General features: G+C 39.6%; 2 protein-coding genes across 2 annotated transcripts; one reads left to right on the top strand and one right to left on the bottom strand.

The window, feature by feature from the left end:
- On the bottom strand, window positions 2,869–16,030 carry LOC109833661 (GRF1-interacting factor 2-like). The gene is made up of 4 exons (XM_020401408.1): window positions 15,743–16,030; window positions 5,466–5,542; window positions 3,554–3,638; window positions 2,869–3,436 (listed from the first exon to the last, which is right to left on the bottom strand). The coding sequence occupies exons 1-4, from the start codon at window positions 15,830–15,832 to the stop codon at window positions 3,047–3,049; spliced, it is 642 nt and encodes a 213-aa protein (XP_020256997.1). The 5' UTR covers window positions 15,833–16,030; the 3' UTR covers window positions 2,869–3,046.
- Window positions 18,952–19,611, top strand: LOC109834888. The gene has a single exon (XM_020402906.1). The coding sequence runs from the start codon at window positions 18,952–18,954 to the stop codon at window positions 19,609–19,611; it is 660 nt and encodes a 219-aa protein (XP_020258495.1).

Raw genomic sequence — 20,266 nt, 5'->3', positions numbered from 1 at the left:
GAAATTAGTGTGAAATAATTATGTGAAATAACTAATGTGAAATAATTATGTGAAATTAATGGGTGGTTAATTACAAAACCTCATTTAACTAACATTTTACCAAAATTGACGAATTTAATAATTTTTATGAACTCATTTAACTAAATTTGACTAATATTTAACTAATTGTTATGAATTCATAAAGAATAAAGAATAATGAGAAATTAGTGTGAAATAATTATGTGAAATAACTAATGTGAAATAATTATGTGAAATTAATGGGTGGTTAATTACAAAACCTCATTTAACTAACATTTTACCAAAATTGACGAATTTAATAATTTTTATGAACTCATTTAACTAACATATCAAATAATTATCATGATTAAAATGAGAAATTAATGCTATAAACTTGATAGTTGAGTAAATTGCAAGTTTGTACCTTCAAATGCTAAGAAAGTTGGTGAGAAATAATTGCTGGGTTATAGGAGAGAGTTATTAAATGATGGGTTAAAGGAGAGTGTTCGGTTATATTAATGGGGTGAGAGAAAGGGAGAAGAAGAGGCGGAGAGAGATAGAAGACGGAGAGAGAGGGGAGGAGGGAATTTTACCGCCACTTTTCTCTCTCTCTTTCTCTCTCTACATTTTTTTTATTTTATTTGAGGGGGGCCCACCTACATGAAAGTTATAAGTGGAAGGTTGTTATTGGAATTTTAGAAAAATAAATAGTGGGACCCACATATGAGAGTATGGTATTTTAGAATTGGGTTTCAAAATATAAATAGTGGGACCCACATATGAGAGTATGGTATTTTAGAATTGGGTTTCAAAATAAATACAAAAAGTACATTGGACTTAAGGATACAAAAAATAGTTTTTAGAATTGGGTTTCAAAATAAATACAAAAAGTACATTGGACTTAAGGATACAAAAAATAGTACTTGGATTTAAAAATAAATGGGAGTAAACAAATGGACCTAAAAGTGAAAATCCCTAAATTTTTTAATTAACCGGTCAATATTAAAATTTCAGCCCTGAAATGAAAAGCTCCGTTAATTTACAGTGAATTAAAATTTCATTAACTTCGATTTATAGATTTGGTCCAAATCTACTCTTTAGTTGGTCATGACATGAATAATATCCATGTGAAGGACAAAAAACCACTATCTCTAGACTTCTTGTCTTTTGGTTCTCGTTTGCAATCGGAGTACAATAACCACATCATGCGCACCACTTTTTCTGTCTTAGTTATTAACATGTTTATACCTCTAACCATAAAGTGATAATAACGAGATAATTAATAATAACAATGAACGTGAAACTTGAAGAATTATTTAGTGATTATTAACATAACAGTACAAAGCCAGTGGGAATTGAACCCCACCTGATGATGCTTCCACGATACGTAGTTTAACATAGACAAATCAAATAATCAATCAAAAAATGTTACAAAAAAAATCCTTCAGTTAATGACAAGATTGACACCCTAGCAGCTAAGCTAGTAAATAGAGCCTTCGCAATTCTTTTCTTTAAAGATCTCAAAAGAGAGTGGCTATATTCTGATCTAAACTATGATTTAAGCATCACAAAGCAACATACATCAGTGTAATCCTTTTGGATTTAACTTGGTGTTCATTAGCCATCGGACCATGTGCCCTGAATTAGAAGTTAATCAGCAGACTACACTACCTGTAACAAAAGTCTCTATTCATTAGGCCCCGTTGGGTTGCAAAAGAGAGAGGCTGAAAGCCTGACAAAAGCTGACATCCAAAATCGCCTCTTAAAGAGGCTATTTTGGCTTAAAGCTGACAAAAATGTCAGCTTTTGTCAGGGATTCAACCTCTCTGAGTTGCAACCAAACGGGCCCTTAGAATGAGATCTATTGATTGTTTGTCGTATGCACCAATCAAGAAGAAGGGCATCTTTTTAATTTAATAAAATAAAAAAATCCCTATTGATTAAAACGTTTATGAATTAATATGTCATTAAATAAATGTAACTGCAGAGAGACTGAAATTAAGAATGTTAACCATTTTCAATACTTGACAACTTGATTGTTAGGGAGTCAAATCACTACCAACAGCAAAATCCATCCCTTTCTTTGTGTCTTCTTCACTTTCTGAACAAGTTAGAGAAAGATTGCTATGGTCCTCACAATGTGATGCAATTCAAGCAATAATCAATACATGCTTCTCTTTTCCTTCATCTTTTCTGATTTGATTCCAGACAAGGATAATGTTAGTTTTCTAGTTTAGGGAGTAGGTGAGGTTCAAAGCGTAAGCTCAACATTCTCTTACATGAACATCATTCATTGCACTTTTGAAAGCCACATAATGGATAGCCGAAACAGTGACATCAGATAAAAGTGTGTAGCAGCAAGTGATGCTTTTCAGTATGCTGGAACGGGATAAAGAAATAAACTAGAAAAAAGAAAAATAATAGTGTTGCTTTCTGAATCAAGGGGTTGCGTTGCTCCAAGTCGATTGTCTATCCTGATATAAAGCAGTGTTATTATAGCAGAAAAAAAGATGATCGTACAATCAGACAATATTCTGAAATGTTCTATTTTTCTTCTAAATGTAGGACAAGCGGACAACATTTAGAAACGTTCTATTTTTCTTCCAAATGTAGGACAAGCAGACAGCGACTGCACAATCTCTTCAATTGAAGATATGCAACAGGAAGTTCAACCATCGGGTTCTTGTCAAATTCAATCAACATGGCGATCTACGGAAAGATTATAGAACATCGCCTAAAGTTCCAACAAACTGGAGATATTTTGTATTGAGTTTCATACGGATAAAGCATCACAAAGACATAGTAAGCATATAAAGCATCAGCCCGCAGAAGAACAACCTCCACATTTACCCTTCCACTTGAAGCTTTGCGTAAAGAAAGTAAGAGGATAAAATAACACCAACAGATAAATATCCAAGAGTTGAGAATTGCAGTCAAGCAACATGGAAATGTTAAGGGGGTACTTGACATTGGTTTCTCAGTATACATCACAATTTCCCTGCATCTTCACACACCAAACCAATACCAAACTAAGAAAAAGTCTAAGAAATCACGGGGTCTTGGAACCTTCCGGTCTTTGAGGGTTCGGGGGTGTCTCAGCGTTCCCACTCCCTTGTTCAGTAGCCGAGTTCTTCTGGCCATCATCAGCAGCTTTCTCAGCATCTTTTTTGCTGCTCGGAGTTCCAGCTGGTGCCTCATTGCTGCCTCCTCCTCCTCCATGAGATGATTCAGTGTGCATCCCGTTAATGGAACCTACAGGTGGTCTCATGCCCGTGTGACCTTGGAATGGCATCATCTGGGTTGGATGATGCAATTGCTGCTGCTGCTGCAATTCTTGAATTTGTTGAGGGGTAAACTGTGAAGGAGACTTAGGAGGGAAAATGGGTGCCTGCTGCATGTATTGGGCACCCGCCTGAGGCATTGCAGTATGAGGAATCATCTGACAAACAAAAATGAAGCAGCACAAGATTTGAGCTGAATAAAGAAGAGAATATCTATGAAGAATGTCACACCAAAAAGAAAGCAAAGGTAAATAGCCTGAGAGCATGGAACTAACCTGAGGACGCATCCCTGGAGTTTGTGGCTGGGCATCGGCAATAGCTGCTAGATACAATAAATTCTTTTGGAGTTGTGCTTGGTACCTGACATACTTTGGTCATCAATATACATCCAATACCCATACACAGGTTTTATAATCTCATGAAAGATAGCCTTATTAAGAACTTTAAATCTAGCAGATTTACAAATAACATATACCAAACTGAACATATAGTATGATAGTGATACCTAGTAGACTTCAGCTCCGATAATCCAGTAGGACTTTGGATCTCTTAAGCCAGGAAAAAAGCCAACATCTACTTGAAGCATAACGATTGAAGAGTTCTACAAGGATAGAACAAAAATGAAGTTTTCAAGTAGTTACAACCAACCCCCACCCCCACCCCCCGGCTGCTGGCGGCCCATCCACCCACAAACACACACTGAAAGCCTGGCGAATACGTGTAGTTAGCGTGCACTCAAAAGTTAGTTGTTGTGCTCAAACTATCAAAAACAACATCTTATAAAGAACATCTGTCTTTGTGGGCTTATCTTGAACATACATAAAATAGCATCCATCATTAGAGAATGGTGCTCTAACAAATTTATATTCAGATAGTGCTCAAAAGAAAGAATACAGTTAAGGCTCTAATGTCAGAGAACTTTACAATTGAGTATAAGTGATAAGTAAATCATCAATTTCCATAATTAACCTCACTACATCAGAAAGCATAGATGAACTATATGGGACTCATGCAAGTGCTTTGCAGCCCAATAAACAATTTGATGCTGCAAACAGAAGATCAAGCTAAAAGCTTAAAACCCTTTGTGTTTATTTTGACCGTTGCAACTGCAAAGTGTTGAGAGTATTTTCAACTATAAATATCGTCAAATCTAAATTGTGCAACTGCATAAGTGATAAATGGATAATGACTGATTAGTAAAATATATTAAATCTGTTAATTTTTATAAATTTGGTAAAAATGCAATTATGAAATGATGTCAAAAAAAGGCAAAGCGTTGGGGTAATTTATAAATGTCGATCTCTAGATTAATTTCATTATTTTTTGGAAGCTAAGTGTTATCAATTTTGCCTATACTTTTCGAGTTGGAAATACTCTTTTCTTTTTGGTAAATAATCATTTCATGAATAATATTTGGTACAGTTTTTAGAACTTGAGACCTTATCATTTCTCTTGGAGAAATATTAACATTATCCTACATTCTTATTGATGTACTTGTTTTAATATTTTTCTATGAGAGGAGACAACCCCCGGCCCCATGTGACACAAATAAAATAAAATAAAATAAAAACCAACAACAACGCCCAAAACTCCAAATCCTGGCCACGCCAATGGTTACACCAATAAACAAGCCAGTCTAAGTCAGACAACAAGATGCAATAGGAAGTTGAAAATTACTATCGGGGGCGGCAAATCAGCTTAAATAAGTTTTTAACCAAAAGTTTAGCACCCTGTTAATTTCCAGAAGACATCGAATTAATGTCTGCAACCTAGCAAGTTTCCCAGAATAGTTCTACACATAATCACTAGAAACTCAGACAGGCTGTATTGTTATGTATGCGCAAATTAACACCTTGCTTTATCCACCTAAATTCAAAATTTTGACTAGTTCTTGAGGAAAGGATTCATGGTTATCTCCATGGTGTTTACTCATCTATTCTTGCTGCAAGGAGCTAGTTCAGTCATAAGATCATGCAATCAAGAAGATGAAAAGGTATTCTAGACATCCTTCTAATGCACTGAACAGACTGACACTAATTGTTAGCATAAAAAACAAAGAGAGAATGTAAGAGGAGAAACTTAATATTCTGGAGAGTAATGCATGTTGAAATACGTTAGCCGTAACTTAAAAGAAGATGTAGAAACAGGATAACAGTGAAAAGCAGCTACACATTTCATGTTACTTACTGGGCACACTCAGCTAGCCTTCCCATATTTTGATTATCCAAAATTGCAAGAATCAGTTGCTTGTTTTCATCCAAGTACTGCATCAAATATGAGACAGTTTCAGCAAACAAAACCTTTAGTATAACAGTCCAAGTGATGCCATATTAATAATCTCTACATCGATAGTAGATAGAGTTACATGCTAATAACTCATGACAGGAATACACTATATTGATACGCAGAGAACGCAATGTCCATGAAGCAAAAAATGACTTACAGACTAGTTCAACACAAACATAACATAGATAGGAACCATAATTTAAAGGTATTATGGCAAAAGATAAAGTAGAAATATAATTTGAATTGGATATGGCTGACGGCATGTACACCAAGAATCAAACATCAAAGACTGATAAGAGATATAGCAGTTCTAACCAACACGTAAGCAAAGATATCCAGTCAAACAAGGCAGCGAAAAAAAAAACTCTTCAATATTTATAATAGCAGTGACAAATATAGGGTGATAATAGAAATATTAATCATTAACTATTTGAAAGGATTGAAGAGCTAAGAAGCAATGACACCACCAACAATGAATTCTAAAATAGTACAAAAAATAACAATTATGCAACATGAGGGATAATGTCTCATACGTATGTGACATTTGTCAAACACTAGGTTGCATGGGTACAGGTACGAGTACAGGACATCAAATTTGTAAAAGGTAGGGTACAAGGACATGGCTATGTATGTGAATGTTATGTATATTTATATTTATTAAAATTAATAATTTATATAAGATCAATATTGTTTTTTCACTTACATAAGATCAATATATAACAAATAGATGTGAAGTGTAGAATATACTTCCAAGAAGTGTATAATGAGTGTTTTATATTAAAAGCAGTATTATATAATTGAGTATGAACCCAAATAAGCGTATGCATATATTCAAGAAATGTCCAAGAGGTTTGGGTATGGCACGTCTGTGTCGCTAATAGAAGTACCCAGGTAACATAGGTCAGACATGGCATGGTGTGTACTTCACACTCAAAGACCCCCATATCAAATAAGAAACTGAGACCAATTAGCTGGTTTGCTATGTGATCGTTGACGAGTGTTGAAAGAAAAAAAATCATTGGTCACACGTGCAAAAAATAACCTAATAACGTATTTTGATATTAATATTACCACAAGATAAAATAGAACATGATGATTGTGCAAATGAGATTCACGGCATTTATTTTCTTAATTTAAAAAATGATGCTAATAGCTTGGTAATCGCAAGACTTGAAGAACAAAACTGAATTTATTTACAGCCAATAGGCAAGTAGGTCGAGTTCATCATATTTAAAAATCTTCATTATTAAACCCCAAGCCATATTATGGTTTCATTAGAATCGACATAACCAAAGGGATTGCAAATATTAACTTAAATGAACTATGATACTAATTTTAAAAAATAAGACACAACTATAAAATTGAGCATGTTACTCACTTGGTGGAGAGTGACTGTAAGTGTTTCTATTCAAAGTATACGGTCGCATACAGATTCAAAGGGATCGCAGTAAAATGCTTGAACAGGACAGGGAAAAAAGTCTTTTCTAGGATTGGAATCCTACATTGTGCTAAGACATGACTGACATACATACAAGTTATAAAGCAGAAATTTATGTTTTTCTCCATGAATTTTCTTTAAAATGCAATAACAAATCTCCCACCATTTTACCAACTTCCATATGAATCCTCCTAAAAATAATAGGACTTGCAAAGAAAACTCAACAAACTGTTTACATTCTTCAACGTTTTCTGAAGTGAAAGGAAAATTTGGGAACAGACAATAATAAAGATGGCTTACATTACTGTCTTTTTGTGATACGAGTTGCCGTGCGAGCACCTTTGATCGCGGAATTATCAAATGTGGGTTGAGGAGAAAACAATAAGAACATAAGAATAACTCAGGTTTTGGGCGAAGGAAAATACCTTCTCTAGATTATGAGTATGCACTTTACTATCTCTCACAATCTCACTCTAGAATTGAAGAACAAGCTCTCCAAATCTCAATTACAATTTTAATCTCTCTTGATTAAACTCTCTGATTGTTTTAAACCCTAAAACAATCCCTTATATAGGTGTACAAACGAGGGTGGCAATGTGGTAAATAACCAAACCCAACCCAAACAGGAAAACGCGTAAATAGAGTCCTTAACGAATCTGGAAAACTCCGATGAGTCGACTCATGAACAGTCATGAGTCGACTCATGACCTCATATGAGTCGACTCATAACTGATAAGTCGACTGGTCAGAAACTTTTGCTAACAGGGCTTGATTTCTTGAGTCGACTCAAAACTGTATATGAGTCGACTCATGACTGATGAGTCGACTCATAAAATCATGAGTCGACCGAGCAGAAACTTTTGACAAAACGACTGCACTTCGTGAGTCGACTCATGACAGGCATGAGTCGACTCAACCTGATAAGTCGACTCATGTACATGTATGAGTCGACTCACGAGCTGAAAACTGGATTCTTCGAATCTACTACTCGTCGTCTCGTTCCACGCTCCAATCTGCATTCCCCTGTACTGTTTGACACCTCTATTCTCATGTTATCATGAGAATCATCTATCCTCAAGCTCCCATGAGGATCGCTAAGTTCCGAAGAGAAGATACACCCGTATCATGGGTCCCCCCTTTAGGAACTTAAAGTCTCGTTCAAGTTAGAACTTCAGCTGAGGAAACTCGCGAGCTCCTCCTTCCTTGTTGAACCACTTAGCTTTGCTAGGAACTTGCCATTGACATCTAATGAGAAACGACTCCTTCATCCCCCGTCTCTTCGTGGTCGTCTTTCGCTCTAAAATGCAATCTTCCTTCAGCGGCTCCTCTCTATCAAACCACAAGTCTTCAACACGCGACAAGATCACCTTGTCATCACATTCATCATCCAGCAATGGAGGCTCAAACAACTTCAAATACTCGGCATTGATCACCGAATACATGCCTAAGTAAGGTGGTAAATCGAGCTTGAAAGCGTTGTCGTCAATCTGATCGAGAATCCGAAATGGACCATAACGTATCGGTTTCAACTTCTTCCCTTCTCCCTTGAGCCTCTCCTTACTCAATTTCAGCCATACCATATCGCCCACGCCAAAGTTACAAGGAACCCGATGTTGGTCATGGTTCGCGTTGTACCTTCCTTGTGACTTCTTCAATTATGCTTCAACCGAGGCATGAATATGCGCAATCTTCTCCAGAAATCGCTGAGCATGTTGTCTTTCATTCCCCTCTTGCAGTCCGTCGTAGCTTCACTCGAAAATACGAGATCAAACGGACTCGGTGGTAAGAATCCGTAACAAGTCTCAAACGGTGACTTTCCCGAAGATCCATGAATCGCCCGATTAAAAGCAAACTGTAAATATGATAAACTCTCACCCCAAGTCTTGGGATGCCTGAAATTATACCCCCGCAACATATGCACCATAGTCCGGTTGACTACCTCTGTTTGTCCATCTGTGTGTGGATGAAAGGCCGTGCTCTTCTTCAATCTAGTGTCCATCAGACTTCACAAAGAATCCCAAAAATGTCCGAGAAAGCGACTATCCCGATCCGAAATAATCGAACTCGACAACCCAAAATGCTTCCACACATGCTCGAAGAACAACCGTGCTGCACCCGCTCCCGTCACGGTCTTCTTACAAGGAATCAAAATCATCATCTTACTCAACCGGTCCACCACAACGTACAAATAGTCATGCCCGTGCTTGGTAGTCGGCAACCCTCCTAGAAAATCCATAGATATGCTCTCCCACGGCCTAGAAGGAACCGGTAGTGGTAGGTACAATCCTCTCTTTCTGTTAGAAGGCTTCGAAATACAGCATAACTTACACCCTCCAACATACTTGGTCACATCATCTAACATCTTAGGCCAAAACACATGTCGTCGTAGATTGAGAAGCGTCTTTTAAATTCCAAAATGTCCTTGCACACACGAGGTATGTGCCTCTCTAATCTATTGCAACCTATCACCCTCCTCCGGAATGCATAATGATATCCCACAATACAACAAGTCATCCTCTCCATGTGCATACTCCCCCCTTTGACCAGCCTTCGCCTACTCGAACACACTACCGAAGTCTCTACTGGATGCGTACAGCTGTACATACTCCAAAGGAACCAAGGGCTGAATACGTGTCGCCACCAATAAAGCCCTTACCGACGGACAAGTAACATATCGGCCAACTTGTTTGTCGCCCCCTTCTTGTACCTAATAATGATGTTGAAAGCCATCAAATAAGACATCCATTTCATGTGTCGCGCCTGCTGTAGCTTCGTCTGGGCATGTAAGAACTCCAACGACTTGTGATTCGAGTGCACAACCACCTCCTTCCCCAACAAGTACACCCTCCAATGCTTAATCGCCTGATAAAGTGCATAGAACTCCTTATCATAGGTCGGGTAGTTCGCAATAGCACCCGTAAACATCTCAGAATGGTATTACACTGGCTTCCTATCCTGAATCAACATCGCGCCCATCGCATAACTAGACGCGTCGGTCTCCACCTCGAAAGTCCGCTGCAAATTCGGCAAAGCTAACACCGGTGCCTCCGAGATCTTCTTTTTTAGCAACTGAAAAGCCTCATCATGCGTCATTCCCCACTCGAACTAAACCTTAGCCTTTGTGAGGCCATGTAACGGTATCGCATAAGTCGAAAAATATCGAATGAACTTGCGCAAATACTGGCAAGCCCCCATGAAGCTTCGCAACTCAGTCACTGTCTTTGGCATCGGCCACTTCGTGATCACCGTCACCTTACCCGGATCTATCCTCCTCTGGTCCTTCCCCACGATGAAGCCGAGATACACCAACTCGTCCTTCCCAAACTCGCACTTCTTCCCGTTGAGCTTCAGTTGTCCGTCCTGTAACACTCTAAACACCTTCTCCACATAAACAAGATGCTCCTCTCAGGTCCTGCTGTACACCAAAATATCATCAAGGTATACAATCACAAAATCCTTTATAAAAGGTCACAACAAATCATTCATGAGCCTCATAAAAGTCGCCGGAGCATTACATAACCCAAACGCCATCACCAACCACTCGAACAGGCCCTGTTTAGTCTTGAACGCTGTCTTCCAAATGTCTTCCTCCCGAATTCTTACCTGATGATAGCCAGACTTCAGATCCAACTTCGTGAAGAACCTCGCTCCCTCCAACTGGTCTATAAGATCATCGATCCGCGGTAGTGGGTAACGATTCTTGATCGTTATCTTGTTGAGCGCCCGGTAATCCACGCACATGCGCTAGCCTCCATTCTTTTTGGGCACCAATAACACCGGCGACCCGCAAGGTGAACAACTCGACACTATCATTCTCGTCTCTAAGAGCTCATGAACCTGTTTCTTGATCTCTTCGGACTCCTGTACTGATGTGCGGTATAGGCCTATGTTTGACAAGGAACTCTCGTCGGTCAACATAATCTTATGCTCTATACCTCGCCGTGGTGGTAGTCCCGTGATTTCTGAAAACAAGTCTGCATACTTGGCCTTCAAACTATCAAGATCTCCCTCCTGAAGCTTGCTCAAGGTGGACAAGCATATCCTACTTAGCTGCTCTTCATAAGGTCGAATGAATAACAAAACGAACTTCCTGCCCGCATTCACCAACCTCTTAGCCTGAGTCACCGTCACCAAACTCGTCTCCTATGGAAGAGATGTCGAACGAAAAATGAATTGTGCGTCATCCTTGGTGAACGTATACTTTTGGGTCAGTCGATCATATACCGCGTGTCTATCCCACAAGTAAGGATTGCCCAAAATAACTTGGCAAACATCCAACAGAACCACGTCGCATGTGACCTCGTCAATATACAATTCATGGAGTGCAAATCTAAACGTACACTGGTTCACCACACTCAATCCCGCTTCCTTCTGAATCCACCCTAATGGATAGGGCTTCGGATGTTTCACCGTCTTTAATTCCAACTTCTGTACTAATGCTTCAGATATCAGGTTCTTCTGACTCCCTGTATCTACAATGGCATCCACCAAGCTGGTCTTGATCTGTAACTTCAAAACAAAGAGCTGCTCCCTCGGGTCTTCTTTTGCGGCCCTTTTCCCCGTCACAAGGTTAAGGTTATTGTTGGGTTCTGTCATTCCGAGAACCTCCTTCGGACCTTGCGCTATTACGTATGCTTTCTTCTCCTCTTTCTTCTTCAACCCTTTCGGCTTCAGATGATGGTACTTCTCCCAGCAACGATCAGTCACGTGTCCTGTCTGCTTGTAGTGATTGCATGTCAATCATGTCTTTCCCGAATCATCCTTCTTCTTCTCTTCCTTATGTTGAGAGCCACTAGACTTGCCTCCCGACTGTTTGGAATCACCCTTCATTTCGTTGCCCTTCTTCTGTTTGCCCTCAATGGCAATTGCCTTCACGCTCGCCTCTGCAATCGTCTCGACCGTGAACAGCTTTATTTCCTTCCGGATATAATCATTCAGACCCGTCATGTATTTCATGAAAATAGAGTATTCATCTGTTGCGATGTTTAGAATCATCATCTGCTGCTGGAACTCCATCGTATACTCTTGAACGATCTGATTGAATCTTTAGCGCAAGCCGTACCACTTGTACCAACGCTCTTCGAGGAACCCCACAGGATAGAACTGTTTCCTCAATAGCTCCTTGAATTTGTTCCACGACGCCGCCTTCTTTTCCTGTTTGCAATAGGACTTCCACCACGTCAACGCATGCCCCGAAAACTTCAACGTCGCGAACACGATCTTCTCCTTGAATGAATATCTGTAGAGAGTAAATTACATCTCCATACGCTCAATCCAATCATCGAGCTTCTCCACATTGACACTCCCATCATAGACAGGAATCTTCACTTTGAAATCAATCTTTAAGTTTTGATAATAATTCTTACCCCCTGTATGTGAAGCAGACTTAACAACCTCGACCTCTTCTTCTGAATCTGATTTCTCGCGTTCTTCATCAGACTCAACAAGTTTCTTCTTACCATTCGAAAAAGATTCCTCTTTTTTGTCCCCTCCATTGATGAGACCCACGAGCTGAATAAGAGTAGTCCCGATCGTCTCTATCTGCTTCTCCATAGCGTCAAATCTTGCTGAGTTATCTGTTTCAGACATCTTCTCCTTATCTTCTGGACTTCCTCCAAGAAAATAAGGATCTCGTCAAGCTTCTTGTACTGTGATCGAGTAAGGACCATACACAGGATGCCCATTCACCGGATCTGATGCTCTGATACCAACTTGATACGAGTTGCCGTGCGAGCACCTTTGATCGCGGAATTATCAAAGGTGGGTTGAGAAAAAAATAATAAGAACACAAGAATAACTCAGATTTTGGACGAAGAAAAATACATTCTCTAGATTATGAGTATGCACTTTATAATCTCTCACAATCTCACTCTAGGATTGAAGAACAAGCTCTCCAAATCTCAATTATAATTTTAATCTCTCTTGATTAAACTCTCTGATTGTTTTAAACCCTAAAACAATCCCTTATATAGGTGTACAAATGAGGGTGGCAAATTGGTAAATAACCAAGCCCAACCCAAACAGGAAAACACGTAAATAGTCCTTAACGAATCTGGAAAACTCCGATGAGTCGACTCATGAACAGTCATGAGTCGACTCATGACCTCATATGAGTCGACTCATAACTGATAAGTCGACTGATCAGAAACTTTTGCTAACAGAGCTTGATTTCTTGAGTCGACTCAAAACTATATATGAGTCGACTCATGACTGATGAGTCGACTCATAAAATGATGAGTCGACCGAGCAGAAACTTTTGACAAAACGGCTGCACTTCGTGAGTCGACTCATAACAGGCATGAGTCGACTCAACCTGATGAGTCGACTCATGTACATGTATGAGTCGATTCACGAGCTGAAAACTGGATTCTTCGAATCTGCTACTTGTCGTCTCGTTCCACGCTCCAACCTGCGTTCCCCTGTACTGTTTGACACCTCTATTCTCATGCTATCATGAGAATCATCTATCCTCAAGCTCCCATAAGGATCGCTAAGTTCCGAAGAGAAGATACACCCGTATCATTTTGAGAAACCGGGATGGCTTCTATTACTGTCAAAATAAGTACATGTTTTAGAACCTTTTGCAAAAACTTATGGCTGGTATGATAGCATATATTAATGTTCATCTTATATAGCATACTTACTGGCGTAGAACTACATAAGGATGTTCACTTTCTATTATTGTCAAAATATAGGAAGCATATATGTTAAGAGCTTATCAACGCTAACTTATGGCTGTTATGGTAAAATATATTGATGTTCGTCTTATATAGTATATATACTGGCATAGAACCACATAAGTGCATTTTGTGTGTGTAAAACACACATACATATACACACAACGCAAATGTGAAATTGAACTAGTTATCAAATGCCAGTATTCTGTATCCCAGTCCTGTCAAACGAAGATAATAAACCATCAGTGACAAACATGTCAAAACCTTACAAATACAATGAACAGAAAACTGCAACATATGTGAATCCAATTAATCATAAAAACCTTAAATTATTTATGTATCAGACTGTTAGCAGCACATTAAAAAACTACAGTTAATTAGTTACAGATTCCATGAAGAGACTGAAGCAGATTTATAAGAAAGAGAAGTGTGACATTTTTGCTATCTTAATTAACAAAGTATAAGACCAACGTATTTGGAAAGGAGAAAATTGTAGGTAAAGAAAAACATAGAGTGGCACTCTGTGCATAGCACGTGTCTGTCTCGTCTTGATGCCACAAGCTCACACAGGTACCAGGTGGCATGTTCATATTGAGGGAGGGGTGATGAGAAAGGACACACAGAGACAAGAAAGAGATGGTGCTCTATCTAAGTTTGTATCACATCTTTATGCTATCCTATCAATCTCTGTGTCACAGTCTTGATGTCATATGGCCACATGCAAGACGAATTTAACTTTTGGGTGGAGATTGGAGCATGTGGACATGTAGACATGTGTAAGCACACATGTATGTTTGTGTTGTCCATTCATACATGTGTATGCCTCTTTGTCTCTTTGCATGTGCCACCATCTTGATTTCGCAAGCGCGCTATGAAGACCAGCTGTCATCTTTGATACCTGGATTGTGTGTGAGAGCCCTAGTGCAGCATTTAATATCTTGGTGATGTGCGATACCTAGCTGAGAAGTTACATGTAACTAGGAGACATAGGGGACGTTTGCATAATATTTGAGTTCTTTGGTGTGATATGCAATAATTCAGGTAGGCTATTTTCGGAAAGAAAAACTTTGATGAAGTTTATATTCAAGGCAGAATAAGATTTGAAAGATCAAGTGAGCCAATAAAACGTATTTATTGGTACATGAAGCATGACTTTCCACTTTGTTTTTTGTTGAAAAGACAAAGTTAATTCATCTGCTAGATACACAAAACTAAAAGATCCGGGGTAGGAAATGTAATTTGTTATTTATTGGTACATGAAGTATGCTTTCCACTTTGTTTTTAATTTGAAAGACAAAGTTAATTGATCTGTTGGATACACAGGACTAAATACATGAAAATTTAAGTATGATAAAAGTGTCCTACGAGTATTAAAACTATTTTCCTTATTTTTGAAACGTGGCATTGTTGGCGTGAGAAACCAATTGTTTGGATATGAACATTGTGCACATACGTAATTTCTGGTAACCATGTTTGTCTACCATATGAAACTTCTAAAAAATTGAAGCGCATGTGAAACTCGCAGAACAAGATCTAAACGATTATAAATAGGTAGTACCACAGAGATACCTGCTCAGGTGTTGAAGATTCCTACAGCAGAATCTGGGATTTTAATTGTTCAAGTTACACAGATAGCTCATATGAAACAATCAAATCCCGATTTCAAACGGACTACCAAGGTCAAAGGGCACTTCTACTTTCAAACACGGGATCTGGGTTGTGAATCCAAGAACAGAGAAGATTTTGTCTTATTAAAACAACCCTTTGCAGGGTTTTGGCTTTTGAGGGTTTCGAAACAAGTTTAGGTCAGAAAAAGTGCAGTATAAGCAACAAAACGTAATGGTACCCGGCCAAATTTGATCAATTTATAGCACCTGTTCCCCTGTTTCTCTTCAATAATCCATCAAAATCACTCCTTTTTTGTAAAATAGCGCTCAAAATCACTCCTCCACCCAATTTGCACCCCCATCAAAAGACAAATTTCTGGCACGGGATCATAAACCCTAGAGCGAAACCAACACCAAAAAGGCGCCCAAGTATCAAAAGGGAAACAAAGATGGTACCTTTTGAATCTGCTCGGTGGTGATGTTGGCGGGAGGGACTGAGCCCATGGGGCCCAGCGGATGCGCTGACGGCGGCGGAGCCTGCTGCATGACTCCTATCAAGAAATCTGAGTCTGTATTACCAAGTTACGAAAATGGCGGCAAAAAGTCCGAGAGGATGAGCAAACAACACCTTTTTTTGGAAGAAAATTAAGAGAGAGAGAGAGAGGCGACAATTTGGGGAGATGGGGAGGAAGAAGTGGTTGAGGGCAGTAGTTCCAAATGCGAGCGTGTGAAGCCTGACGACGCCCACCTGACACTGTCTATTATGAGCAGCAGCCTGTTTGACTCTATGTCCCCACTGTATTAAGATCATTAGATTTCCGAATTCTCATTATTAGGGTCTATTTAGTTGTCCTTTTTTTAGAGTTTTTTTATTGTAATACTTGAGATATTAGACGCTACAATATTATAACTAACCCCTCTGTTTAGTGGGTTAAAACTACCGCGTTATAGCTGAGTTGATAGCTACTGTAGCAGAGTTGGCAAACCCTCAACACTTCCTCGCTAAAAGTTAGCAAATAGGGTCGCGTTATTGTAGCTGTCAGGCACAGCTGGACCACTCAATTCTGTGGTACTGTAGCAACTATGCGTTATACAAAAAAGTAACCAAACATACCCTATTCATATCCAAACGTTGCCTTTTTAGTGCATATTTATCGCTATTACTAATGTTAGTTATCAGACAGAGGGTTTATGTGTGAATTATAGATGTGTTATGGTCCATTGATCTCCTTTGATGGTTGTTCCCCAATGGTCATGCAAAACTGCAACACGTTAGAGGACCAGAGTTGGCTTCTCCAGTGATTCCTTCGACAATCAAGTCAGTATTTGAGCTTGAGCAGAGAAGTAATATGAAAATAGTGTGTTCTTTAGCAAGAGATTGCTTACCTATGTGTTGTAGACCGTCCCTCTATTTATAGTAGGTACAGAGGGGCGATTTTATAATTTTGGCTAAGTCCAAGCAAACTACTTAGTCAGTAGTTACTTGACATGTGTCTATTGTGGGTGTCATGAATCACCTTTGTGATCAATGTGATGTTGACAGAGGAGGCATGGTGCTGATGGAGCCTAATGAGTCAAAAAGACTATTGGGGCTAGAGCAATGATGACTCTGACAAATGCATTAATATGATGGTGACTGGCTGTTAGCGCGGGGCTCGAGAATGACTGCCTTTTGACCCGGCCTGGGGAGAAGGGTCGAGTCGGCCTGGCGAGAAGGGACAACTTGGCCTAGCGAGAAAGGATGTTGGTCTCGCCCTAGCGAGAAGGGATGTCTGTCTGGCGAGCAGGGATGTCGATCTCGGCCCAGCAAGAAGGGCGAGAAAGGATGCCTCCTGGTGAGAAGGGACGACTCGACTTGGTGCCTTCGCCATATCAATTGTAAATAATAGGTAATAATAGCATGGCACTTCGAGTTCGATATGAGCAAACTAGTATTGTTTTTCCTAACATGACATTTTGTATCGAGATAGTAGTATGAAATGAAGGTGAGACGTCTGTCTCAGCCTGGCAAGAAGGGATGACTCGGCCTTTTGAGAATGGACGACTTGTACCTTCTTTTTAGTCGGCCTCGCAAGTTGTCGACTCGGCCAGACGATAAGGGACGACTCGGTCTGGCGAGTAGGGATGCATGTCTCGACCTGGCGAGAAGGGACGACTCGGCCAGGTGAGAAGAGACGCCTATCTCGGCCTGGCGAGAAGGGATGACTTGGCCTGGAGAGAAGGGACAACTCGTATTACCTTTTTAGTCGGCCTCGCAAGCTGTCGACTCGGCCTGGTGAGAATGAACGACTCTGCCTGGCGAGAAGGGATGTTTGTCTTGGCCTAGCAAGAAGGGACGACTCAGCCAGGCGATAATGGACGACTCGACTTGGCAAGTAAGGATGCCTATCTCGACTTGGTGAGAAGGGATAACTTTTTTTTGTCTGTCTGCATTGAGTTGGGGTGTAGTCTGCTTAAGACATGTGTTAACAAGTTGAATGCGATTAACACTTGTTTATTTCTATGGCACAACAGCTATGCATCGTTATATTTTTTTCTATTCTATGGTACATGTATAGGCTTAATTTATATTTGGATTGGGAATTTAAAGATCTCTATTTTTTTCTAGGTTGATATTAGCTTCTTAATTTTTGTTATTTTAAAGGGGAAATCTCAATAAAATACATCTATTTTTATTTTATTTTTTGTTGCTATTTTTCTTACCTTATTATATATTATTTTTTAATAAAAGGTTCTTTTCAATATTGTTCTCTTGAAATTCATTATATTTTAAAATTAGTCCCTCAAATTATTGAGATTAATATTTATTTCCTCAATTCTTATTAGTTGCTTTAAATTCGGACCCGTTTGGATAGTGAAAGTATAAGAAGTAAGAGCATCTCCAAGAGTGATCTTAGATTTTCCCTATATTTGATGAGCAAATCTTTCATCTTAGAAAATAAGGAGCCAAATAAGGAGTAAGTGCTCCAACAATGCTCCCCAAATAGCTCCCTATCTCATGTCTTATACTAAATATAGGGAGTAGGAGGGGGGGGGGGGGACAATGTTCTCTATGTTGAGACTAAATATAGGGAGTCACTTTGTTATCCTTAATTTGGAATACCAAATCCTATTCCCTATATTTAGTCTCCAACATAGGTAGCCTGTTGGAGCAATTTCCCCCCCTTATACTCTCTATATTTAGTCTAGGACATGAGATAAGGAGGCTGTTGGAGATGCTCTAATAAGAGCAAGTGCAGCAAGCTCCCAGTTGGGAGTCCTAGTCAACAAGCTCTCAAGAGCTCTCAAGTATTTTAGAATAAAAAATTAACAAATTAAGCCTTGGGAGGCACTCATTCTTTTATGGAGCTCCAACAAGCTCCTAGTTAGGAGCTCCAACAATATCAAAAAAACCCCTCTTCTATTTTAATATTTTACTCATTACTTTTAATTATATTTAAACCTCTTGTATTTTATTTCTAACCGTTGGATACGGCCTTCGAGTGAGCACACACGGTCTTCGAGGCAACCCACGGTCTTCAAGGGAACGTACACGGTCTTCGAGGTAACCCGCGGTCTTCGAGGTTGGGCACGAAGTTCGAGGTATCACAAACTTTGACCACAACCGACTGATTCCTATAAAATTCAACGGCTTCTCTCCTCAACCCATCATCTCCCAGAATAAAATGTCTAGCTCATCTAGCTCTAGCGATGATGAAATGATGAAGACGTTCTTTCTTATTCGAATCCACGACGCAGTCGTCGAACATGACAAGTACTTCGTCCAAAAGAGGAATGGTGCTGGACAGTTAGGACTATCTAGTCTTCAAAAGATTACTGCAGCTATGCGGATGCTCGCATATGGAGCATCCGCTGACTCCGTTGACGACTACGTTCGGATCGGTAAAAGTACGTCGCTTGAGAGCGTGAAGAGGTTCGTTCGATCGATTATCAACATCTTTGGAGAGGAATACCTTCGTGCACCGACTAATGAAGACGTTGCACGCCTGCTCGAGGAAGGCTCACAACGAGGTTTTCCTGGTATGCTTGGGAGCATCGACTGCATGCACTGGACATGGAAGAACTATCCAACTACTTGGCAAGGTATGTATACTGGACATTTTCATGAACCTACAATTATTTTGGAGGCCGTAGCTAGCAAAGATCTTTGGATATGGCATGCCTTCTTTGGACTGCCAGGGTCTCACAATGACCTTAATGTTCTACATCGTTCACAGGTTTTCGCACAACTTGCGGAGGGAAGAGCTTCACCGTGCAACTATACTGTTAATGGCCAAGAGTATAATATGGGATACTATCTCGTCGACAGGATTTACCCAGAGTAGTCCACATTAGTGAAGACTATTCCAGCACCTCGAGAAAACAAGCATAAGTACTTTGCTCAACAACAAGAAAACGCAAGAAAAGATGCTGAGCGAGCTTTTGGCGTGTTGCAAGCTCGATTTGCGATTGTTCGTGGACCAGGACGTTTCTGGCAACCTTGTGTGCTAAAAGATATCATGACAGCTTGTATCATAATGCATAACATGATCGTTGAAGATGAACGTGATTGTCAATTGGACAACAACTTCGACTTTACTAATTTGGTACCAGTCGTTGAACCTTCTCATGTGCAGACGATGCCTCTAACTGAGTTCATCCAAAATCATCATCGGATCAGGAACACGCAAATACACAAATCACTAAAAAATAATTTGATCGAGCATCTGTGGCAGCTCAAGGGATCCATCGCCGAGGATTAAGTTTCTTTATGTCTAATGCAATTTCAGAAAAGGAGTTCAAGTTGTTGTACTACGTCAATTTCATTTTCAATAAAGTTGTTTTCATTCAATGCCAAAATTTTCAACTTCAAGTACAATCATAAATCTAATACAAGATAATATTTGATAATTAGGAAGAACTAATGAGGATGCGATGCGAGTACAATATATGATAATTAGGAAGAACCCTTGGACATCCACCTCTCCAATATCTCTGCTT

This window comes from Asparagus officinalis, chromosome 3 (assembly GCF_001876935.1).
Source record: "Asparagus officinalis chromosome 3, Aspof.V1, whole genome shotgun sequence".
NCBI lineage: Eukaryota > Viridiplantae > Streptophyta > Magnoliopsida > Asparagales > Asparagaceae > Asparagus > Asparagus officinalis.
Note: the sequence above shows the minus strand (reverse complement) of the source record. Positions and strands in the feature narration are given on the sequence as shown.